At 35.3% G+C, this 10,848-nt stretch overlaps 1 protein-coding gene across 1 annotated transcript; it reads left to right on the top strand.

The window, feature by feature from the left end:
- The first annotated feature begins 6,748 nt into the window (after positions 1–6,748).
- LOC107662273 (ferritin, heavy subunit) lies at positions 6,749–10,848 on the top strand. The gene is made up of 5 exons (XM_016452229.1): positions 6,749–7,015; positions 8,276–8,381; positions 8,545–8,691; positions 10,166–10,291; positions 10,383–10,848. The coding sequence occupies exons 2-5, from the start codon at positions 8,280–8,282 to the stop codon at positions 10,539–10,541; spliced, it is 534 nt and encodes a 177-aa protein (XP_016307715.1). The 5' UTR covers positions 6,749–7,015; positions 8,276–8,279; the 3' UTR covers positions 10,542–10,848.

The following is a 10,848-nucleotide window of genomic DNA, read 5'->3' on the forward strand; positions in this document are numbered from 1 at the left end:
GTGAATTGTTTTCAGCCCTTCCACATTATTTACACACGTATATATATACGCAGAGACGTCCTGTTTTTGTTTGTTTGTTTTTTTTGTTTTGAAAGAAATTAATTTTATTATCAAGGACACATTAAATTGATCAAACGTGACATTAAAGGCATTTATAATGGTACAAAAGATTTGTTTCAAATAAATGCTGTTCTTTTGAGCTTTCTGTCAAGGAATCCTTAAAAAACTGTTTAAATGTCATTAATATCTTTTTTTGTTTATTGTAATAATATTTCACAATATTACTGAATGTATTGATCAAATAAATGCAGCCTTATAAGAGACTTCTTTCAAAAACATAAAAAAATCTTACACACCCCAAACTAAAAAAAAAAAAAAAAAAGGAGCAGGAAAAAGACTCAATATGAAACTCCACCACCTGCGAAAGCAAAGCTTGTTTGGATAGAGATGGACACTGTAAAAGAAAGAAAAAAAGAGGAAAGGAAAATACAAGAGAAAGCTTGGATGTGACAACAACATCAGCCTAACTGTTCGCTGTTAGTCAGCTAAAAAAAAGGGACTTCTTCACATTTATAAACTGGAAGAGAAAAAGGTCACTTCACAGAAAGAGAAGAAGATGATTAAAGAGCAGGAGAGTCCAGAAGCAGTTACTGTTTGAAAAATATGTCAGTGATCCAGCCATGCAACACCTGCTCACCAACAAACACAACAGGTTCAATAAGTCAAAGACCTAGAGGATGGTCTCACTCTCAATGTTTGAGCATGAAGAAGATAAATAAATAAATACATACATACATAAACAAGCTTTTCAAGAAATATATTTATGCTCTAAATATGGAAATCCTGCAAGTTTGATGTTGTAACCAACATTATTATCAAAACTCTTATAGCAACCCCATTGCACTCAGACATTTAGTTTTGATAATGTGGCTTTTCACTTGTAGCTTCATATGTTCACCACTAGATGTCCTACCTAGAACTAATATTGTTCTCTAGTAACTTACTCTTTATGGCATGTGGTTTCAGTTTGTCGTTTGTCTCTTATTCCCATATTCCTCAGCTCCCTTTAAAGTATTGTGTTTCATGTTTTCAATAAACTCTTAGCTGCTCATCCATTGAATCCAACTCCTTCATCCTTCAGCAGTTTTATTTGCACCTCATGTTCTATATATTGAGGAAAGTTACTTTTAACGCAATAATGTAATGCATTACATTATTGCGTTAAAAGTAACTTTCCTCAATATATAGAACATGAGGTGCAAATAAAACTGCTGAAGGATGAAGGAGTTGGATTCAATGGATGAGCACATACATACATAAACAAGCTTTTCAATAAATATATTTATGCTCTAAATATGGAAATCCTGCAAGTTTGATGTTGTAACCAACATTATTATCAAAACTCTTATAGCAACCCTATTGCACTCAGACATTTAGTTTTGATAATGTGGCTTTTCACTTGTAGCTTCATATGTTCACCACTAGATGTCCTACCTAGAACTAATATTGTTCTCTAGTAACTTACTCTTTATGGCATGTGGTTTCAGTTTGTCGTTTGTCTCTTATTCCCATATTCCTCAGCTCCCTTTAAAGTATTGTGTTTCATGTTTTCAATAAACTCTTAGCTGCTCATCCATTGAATCCAACTCCTTCATCCTTCAGCAGTTTTATTTGCACCTCATGTTCTATATATTGAGGAAAGTTACTTTTAACGCAATAATGTAATGCATTACATTATTGCATTACTTGCTAAGCAACTAATTGAGCTTCTTAGTTACTTTTTATGGAAAGTAATGCGTTACGATACTTTTGTGTTACTTTTTCTCATCTGCGCTGGATTTGCTTGTTTGTGTATTAATATAATATAAAATTCTATTTTTGGCAAATGTAAAAGCCCTTTCACCTTTCACAAAGTGAAATGAATAACCCTCAGGCTGAAGGAAACGTAAATTCACATCTGTACAGTAGAGGGCTCAGCTCAAATAAACCTTTCATCTATGCTGCCATTCTAGATTGCATTAAGAATAGGAGTTCACCTAAAAATTTAAATTCTGTCATCATTTACTCACCCTTGTGTTGTTCCAAACCTGTATGAATTTCTTTCTTCTGTTAAACATACAAGAAGACATTTTGAGAAATATCTCAGCATTGTTTTTTCGTCCATCTGATGGAAGTGAATGGGTACCGGAATGGTTTGGTTGCTAACATTCTTAAAAATGTCTTCTTTTGTGTTCCTCAGAAGAAAGAAAGTCATGCCGATTTGGAATGACATGAGGGTGAGTAAATGATGACAGAATTTTCATTTTTGGGAGAGCTATCCCTTATCCCTTTGAATTATAATGTGGACGGAAACACTGTCAGAATCCACAAGCTGTCCTGGGATTTCCAATATGACTAAACCTAATATGAACAACATTGCTATTTTGATAAATACACACACATACATAAATACACACATACTCATATTTATATATGATTTATATTAGATATAAATATATTGCATATATTTCCTAAATATATGTATGTGTGTATATTTATATATAGATATAAACATACACAGTACACATATATTATGTAAACACAAACTTTTATTTGGGATGCAATTAATTGATCTGACAGCACTACTTTAAATAAATAGTTTTTTCTAATCAGTGACTTACAGTAAATAGTTTCATAATAGTTTTGCAATGGTTTTTAGTCAATTAAGTTCCTCTTAACTTAAACTTACATCTTAATCTCTTTATCTTATAATATTTTGAAATGCATATGAAGAAAATGAATAGGTAAAATATATCCAAAAGCAAAGCCGCTGAAAAAATATATGGTGACCGATGCACTCTTTATTTGCTCTTCTTATTTCTTTATTTGCTTCTGCTTATTTCTGCTTATCTTTGTAAAAATGTATGTAATACACAATGAGTATTTAATTACAGCTTTATCAAGATTTATTATTCATTAGTGAAACCATATGACCGTAAATTTAACGGTAAAAGACTGTAAAAATGCTACAGTAAAAACCTGTTAAATGGTTAATGGTAAATTCTCCTACTATATACGGTGAAAAACTGTATTGGACATTAACTTTACGGTAGTATACCGTTTTTTGAAGTGAAAAAGACCGTATAATTTACAGTGAATAACCGTAAATTGACATTCCCAGAATTCCCTGCGTTACATTTCAAATTTGATGTTTTTTTGTTGAAATAACTATGTTTCTTAGTTTTTTCTTATCAGTTTTGTATATTAGGGTTGTGTGTTACACCTAATGTTAAATTAATGTTTATTGCATTATTGCAGTTTCATGTGTGTTACCATGATGGTGTTTAGTGTTTGTATGAATGACACTGTGCACCTTCTAAACATGTTATTATTTAAAAGCTGCTTGAGATGGGCTTTGGTTCATCATGTGACTTTCTCATCACCACCTGCATTTGGTGGTTATCAGTGTATTACAAAGATACAAAACAGATTTCAGTCCTTCAATAAGGTTGGTATATTAACATTATATCAGTTAATGAAATTACGGTATTTAACTGTAAATTAAGTTAAAACCGTAAAACCTAAAACGTTGCTACCATATTTTTTACAGAAAATTCCGGCAACCACAACTGCCAGTTTTTTACCGTAAATTTTACGGATTTTTTTTTACAGATGTATTGGTGATTCATTTAAAATTGACAATGATTAACACAAAGTGGTTTTATTAAATGTAATCATTTTCTAAATGCTTCTAATTTCTTGGGCCATTATGGAAGGTGTTGTCCTAAATATATAATGAGAACAATATAATGAGATGACACAAAAAAACAAAAACAAATTTAAAATAAAACCATTACTTCCAATATTACCCACTATAGTTCTTACAGACTATTTGGTGTGAAATAGCAGAATCTGGCCTGTCATGTTTTAGTAGTGGGCTGATTTTGGACAATATAAAATGCTTTGTCAACTCATCATTTTATGCTTCTAGCTGCACACTGAGTATTTAAGATCTATGATTTCACATTCTGTTCTTTTCCTTTAGTCATAAACTACATGTGATAAAAGCTTCTGAAATAATTCTTGGATTATGAAAGATTGGTAAAATGAACTTTGCTCAAGCCAAACTATAAAACACATTTCCCAACTAAACAACAGGATACGTAAGGATGCTGTAAATATGCTGCAGGGTAAAAACAGTACACTTTGTTTTTAGTTTGATGGATTTCAAAATAATAATAATTTAGGCTAATAGTTTTCTTAACTGTAGAAAACACTGCAAATGAGCAGGCAAAACCGTCTCTGACTCAGACATTCACTGTTACACAACATAATGTTCCACAACATTTACAAGTTCTGGAAAATGTTGGTGTTCACCATGTTACGTCACACATTACGTGTTATTGACTGCAGAACTGGATTGACCAATGTAAGGAGTGAATGCATGACAGTTTGGTTAACTGTTTCAGCACTTTTTGATATCACGTTTCCTGTGGGCAGCGGTCATATGATCCTCAATATACTGTTACTGTTGCATTGCATTGAATTCTTCGTACGGAGTTCAGTTAATTACACAATAAAAGTGCCAGTGCCATGTAGACTCTATGTAGGCCAATAATAAAAAATATAGTGTATCATGAGTGTATTTATGGTGGCATATAATATAGTTATTCTTCAAGTATGAAATCAGTGTTTTTTTAAAGATTATGTTGCACAAAATCCACACCCAAACCCTTTAATCCATTGAACATGACCAGGGAGTCAGCGAGATGCTCCAGATACTCCTGACATCCTGAGTGTAGCACTAACAAGCTATTGAATTCAGACCTCCTATTACATATCCCACTGATACGCACAAGGAAGAAGCGTCTAGACGTTCTTCCTTCCCCTGTATTTTTCTAAGGACTGCAATTTTTGGTCATTTTAAGGCCCAGCAAGTCCAAGGCATGTCATTAATGCTTCTCAAATACAGGCTGTACCTATGCTAGCTTAAAGGAAACCCCTAATTATTGTATAGAAACTGCAGAAGACCCTTTTGGACCCCTCTTGTTGCTGATATTGGAGATCTGAATCCAAATGTTGATCTGAGGGTTTGAGTTTTAAAGGCAAAAAGCGTAACAGTTGGAAGGATTGAGGAAGTTGCGCTATTTTAAGGAGGTAATAGGTGTCAGACTCTGTTCCATGTTTTGTCTGTCTTGCTCCCCAGGTGTTCCTTTCCCATGTTTAATTTGTCCCAGGTGTTCCCCATGATGGTTCATTGATCCCAGGTGTGTCTCGTCATCCCCTCCTCCTGTGTGTATTTAAAGTGTTCCCAGTCCCTAGTTCTCTGTCCGCTGTTGAACGTCTTCCTGTGTTCGTCTCCCTTGGTTCATGCAAATAAAGTCCTGTCAACATATTCTCCAGCATCTCCTCGTCCCTCGTGTGTGTGTGCGCGTGTGTGTGCAACGTGACAATAGGCTACAATACGAGAGTTTTATTTATTTTTTTTATGTGATTAATAGTGTTTACTCTTTCTAAACCAATTCTAGTGAGATTAGTGAATCTAAAAAATGTGAATATAGTGAATTTTTTAAAATGTAGTTTAAAAAAAGTAGTGCCTCGACTCTCTATGCAGTTTAATTTTGAGTTTCATTGTAGAGACATTTGTAATTTTATATTATTATATTATATTATGTATTATTATATAGGCTAATATTATTTTAGAATATTTTTATATATTTGTTTATTATATATATATATACATACATACATATATATATACACACACTGCTGTTCAAAAGTTTGGGATCAGTAAGAATTTTAATGTGTTTTAAAGAAGTCTCTTCTGTTCATCATGGTTTAATAATGGTTTTCTATTTTAATATACTTTAAAATATATATTTTTTCTGTGATGTGTTACGTGCTAGCCCTTTTAGTCTAGAGGTAATGGACCTAGCAGTAACACATTTTTGAAGAGAGAAAGCACAGGGACCTCTTGTCTCCAGCCCCAATAACACACCTCCAAACAAAAGAAAATATTTAACTTTTTATTCAATCATAAGAAAAAGATAAAAGGAAACATAAGCTTCAGGAGGGGGCAAAGGCCAACACAACAAACAAAAAGATTTCTAACTCAGTTTTAACCATAACTTACCTATACATAAACCAAAAGAAAATGAAAAACAATATGAACTTCCCTATCTCCTTGACTATATATATATATATATATTGGAACCTGTGATACTTTTTTCAGGATTATTTGATGAATAAAGTTTAAAAGAACGGTGTTTATTTAAAATGTAAGTGTACAATGTAAGTCTTTATTATCACTTTTGATCAATTTAACACATCCTTGCTGAATAAAATCATTCATTTCTTTAAAAATAAAAATAAAAATACTGACCCTAAACTTTAGAATGGTAGTGTACATTGTTACAAAATATTTATATTTTGAATAAATGCTGTTCTTTTTTTTTGTCCTTGTTGTCTTGCCTTCATCTCGGGGCGGATCCCGTACTCCGTGCGTCATAATAAAGTTATCTGGAGCTGACAAACTAAAAAAAATAATGCTGAATTTTCAGCATCATTACTCCAGTCTTGTGTCACATGATCCTTCAGAAACCATCCTAATATGCTGATTTATGTTGGAAACAGTTGTGCTGCTTAATACATATATATATATATATATATATATATATATATATCTTTTTTTTTGTCCTTGTTGTCTTGCCTTCATCTCGGGGCGGATCCCGTACTCCGTGCGTGTCGCGTCATGCGCACAAATACTCCTGCGGCACACAGAGCACGAGTACATAATCATCCAGCCACGAGGACAGACTGAAGGTTACCTGCTTCAACAGTGCTTGAACGGCAACCCATCTTCTGTCTTTTCGCTTTTTCCATCCATCCGTCGACTTCTTTGATTCCATTCGTTTTGTTTTCGGTCAAAATCGAACATTTGACTTAAAGACGCTTGTTTTAAAACAATTCTACGCGAGCCAGCGTCGTTGACCATCTGTGCGAATAACACCAGAAAAGCCGTAAAACCGATTTGAAGGTAAGTTTTCCATCAGGATCCACACATTTTCCATTCAAAACGTTTGTTTTGTTTATATAGAAGAATAACACGGTTGCATAGAGACCGCGGCGTCCATCATTAGCGAACGTTATGCAAGGGCGCCATCTTTGTTGTTTTTTGTCGATTAAGTTAAGTCCTGCTTATCGGATCAAATAAAACTACGAATTCGCTTCTTTTGCCAAATTATGTATTGGGATGGCTGTAATGTTTGCAAATGCCCTCCACTTAATCGCCGAAATATTTTTTTGAAGAGGGGTGACACTGCTATCCCAATGAAAGTGGATGGGGACTGGCGCTGTCGAGCTCCGAACGGCATGAAAAGCAACAAAAATATTTATACACGACGATAACATTGTTTCTCGTCTTCTGAAATCATTAGATATCATTGATTATATGTTCTCAAGACTGCAGGTAGCTGCTTTTTTTTTTATTCCAACGTATAATTTAGGTCAATTAGCGGTTTTTCTTGGGTGTGCTTATCAGTTGTTTTCAACAGTTACCTCACAATCTTTTGTTTTCATGACTAAAACAAATAAATATTGTATGTTAATTGACCATTTTTGAGATGAGCACACACTGCTCTTTTAATACAGTGAAAGTGGATTGGGACTGGCACTGTCACCCTCTAAAACAACACAGAAACATACAAAATTATTTTGAAGCCAATCCAGGTTTGGTTGAATGTTCCCAGGTCACAAGGGGTTTTCCAAGTCCTTTATTCAGTAAACAGAACACAAGATTGTCTAATGTTATGTCGGCTATGTAGTATGAGGTGTTACCAGATGCCAAATTTCAGATACATTTGTTCACTACGCAGCAATGTGTTATAATTATAGGTTCGACTGTGTATGTTTGCCGGCTCTTGAGCAGATGAGATTGGACCAGCAGGCTAAACCTTGAGAGAAATTATCTAAGTGGTCCGGGAAATGTCTTGTCATTCAATCACATGCTTTTTCCCTGGACCAATCAAATGATAGGAGTAACCGTAATGGTGTCGAACATGCACATTGCACACCACTTGTTCTGAGAACGTACTCCGTTACAGCATCTTACAGAGAGTGTAAACAGCTGCTGGCATGTCTGGAACAGACAATAGACGCTATTATTATTAGTGGGTTTGTGGTGCGTGGTAATGCAGAAGTTGATGTTGGATGGCATACAGTGCATTTATTAATAGCAGGGGAGCATAAATTACAGTACAGCAATGGTGGCAAGCTTATTTTATGTCCTCTCTTACAGAAAGATGAGCTCTCAAGTGAGACAGAACTTCGAGGAGGCCTGCGAAGCGGCCATCAACCGTCAGATCAACATGGAGCTGTATGCATCCTATGTCTACCTTTCCATGGTGAGAGTCCAAGGCCATTACACCATACTAGACCCATTCCGTTCCCATTTAGAGTAAAATCTAGTGTTCTAGGTGAAAGGGGTGAAGGAGCATTGCCTGAAAGTTTAGTTAATGATCCATTTTGCACACTGTGACCTTTATTTGATGCATTTCTCTCATGCAGTCGTACTACTTTGACCGAGATGATCAAGCCCTGAACAACTTTGCGAAGTTTTTCCGCCATCAGTCCCACGAAGAGCGCGAACACGCTGAGAAACTGATGAAGTTTCAGAACCAGAGGGGAGGGAGGATCTTTCTGCAGGACGTGAAGGTATAGTGTCTATAGTGTGTGTTCACGTGATAGCGTTACAGTTTGGCAAGGACCCAGAGATAGAGAGGACAGAGTTGGGGTGGGACTCTTATCTTTTACCGACATTGACTATAAACTTCAACTGACAGTCAGCACGTTTATTAAGCGTCTCTTTATGATAGTGAAAGATTGAAGCATGTAACTGGAGACCATGAATGCTCTTAGGACCGAGTGCTATGTATCATGTGACCAGTACAGATTTTGCAATAACATTTGATATTTGCACGAGTTTAAGAAGATAGAACTGGTTTACCAGTTTGTCGGAAATGGAAAAATAGTTCAAGTGAAATACTTTTGGGAAGTTGGCATGTGATGGCAACTAGTCAGATGCCATGCAATCAAAAATTCTTAACAGTATTTTACCTACGGTTTAATTTTGATTTGTAGGGCTGCAACTAACAGTACTTTTGGTAATAGATTCATCTGTTGATTTTCTTCAACTAAAAAAAAAAAAAAAGGAATTAGTTTTAATCCATTATATAAAAATAGTTATTCCACGCCATGCCCAGTGTTCTCCAAACAATAGGAAATTTTAAGGCAGTTGTTCAATAAAGGGGTTCAAATTTAAACTGATAGCTTACAAATTGAAAGATAAAATCACTAAAAAAATAAAGAAAAGCAAAAGCACAGACTAAATTAGCTGGTAAAAGTTAGTAGGAACATTTATTTATATGAACATGTTGAAAATATACTCCATTACAATTCTCTTTACTTTTAATGCTCTCATAAATAAAATTGTTACATGTAGAATTTATTTACTTTCAATGTCTTACAAGCATTTCAGAAATAAGTATATTTTATTCCAAAGTATTACGTTCTGGGCAGAGGTCCGCTTGTTGCCTTTATGCAAAATGGAAATACTTGTGACATTTACAGATACGGATACAACTGTAAAATGTAAGTTACGTGCTGAGGAAACCCGTCTCAAATGCATGTCAACACACATGACAGGGAAGGCTACATATTTGTGGTTTCAAAAATCCATAAGAAATGGTGTTGAGACCTACAATACCTATTATCCTTTGTATATTCATTCAGATTTAACCTAAAATGTATTCGGATTTATTAAGGGATGTTTTTAGGCATATATCATCACTTGCTCACCAATGGATGCTCTGCAGTAAATGGGTGCCGTCAGTATGAGAGTCCAAACAGTTGATAAAAACATCACAATATTATCCACACCACTCCAGTCCATTAATTAATGTGTTGTGTTTTAGTTTCCATATAAAATACAAGTCCTCTATCCATAATATTTGTTTCTCCAGTTAAAGTCATCTTGTCTGAATCAGGAGAGAAATATGTACAGATCAAGCACCGTTTAGAAGCAAAAACCGTTCTAAATAAATATAAATGTCAGTGGATTTTGATGTGAGAGGACAATAGGGGATGGACTGGAAGAAGCCTTATTAACTGTTGTGTTTGTGTTTGACAGAAACCAGAGAAGGATGAGTGGGGAAGTGGTGTGGAAGCTCTCGAATGCGCCCTGCAGCTGGAAAAGAGCGTCAATCACTCCCTCCTGGAGCTGCATAAGCTGGCCTCGCAGCACAACGACCCTCATGTGAGTGTGCAGCTACTGATACGAATGCAAATAGGCCATCTTATTCACAAACCAAACGAATTCCAAACACATTCTTACTTGTTTCTTACAGATGTGCGATTTCATTGAGACACACTACTTGGACGAGCAGGTGAAGTCCATCAAAGAACTGGGCGACTGGGTGACCAACCTGCGCCGCATGGGCGCCCCCCAGAACGGCATGGCCGAGTACATGTTCGACAAGCTCACACTTGGCAAAGAGAGCAGCTAAATACTCCGTCCATCTTTTCCTTTGCTGATTAGTTTTGCTGTATGAGTGAGTGTTTATTTCCCTATATGCCATCAAACACTATTTTGTTGTTTGACTGACAGGTCAACCTGTTTGTCAGGTTATTTAAGCAGAAAAACCTCTTAGCATGTTTGACTCTGCTATGCTTTGCTGTTTAAAGTCGCAGTTCTCATAAGCCATAGTACTCTATATCTCTAGCTCGTTCACGATTTGACCTGCCTGCATGTGATGTGATTTGTCAATGAAATTATGCTCCAAACCAATAAAATACAAACCTCTGGGATCTGAA

The sequence above is a fragment of the Sinocyclocheilus anshuiensis genome, unplaced genomic scaffold (assembly GCF_001515605.1).
Source record: "Sinocyclocheilus anshuiensis isolate Anshui unplaced genomic scaffold, SAMN03320099.WGS_v1.1 scaffold579, whole genome shotgun sequence".
Lineage (NCBI taxonomy): Eukaryota > Metazoa > Chordata > Actinopteri > Cypriniformes > Cyprinidae > Sinocyclocheilus > Sinocyclocheilus anshuiensis.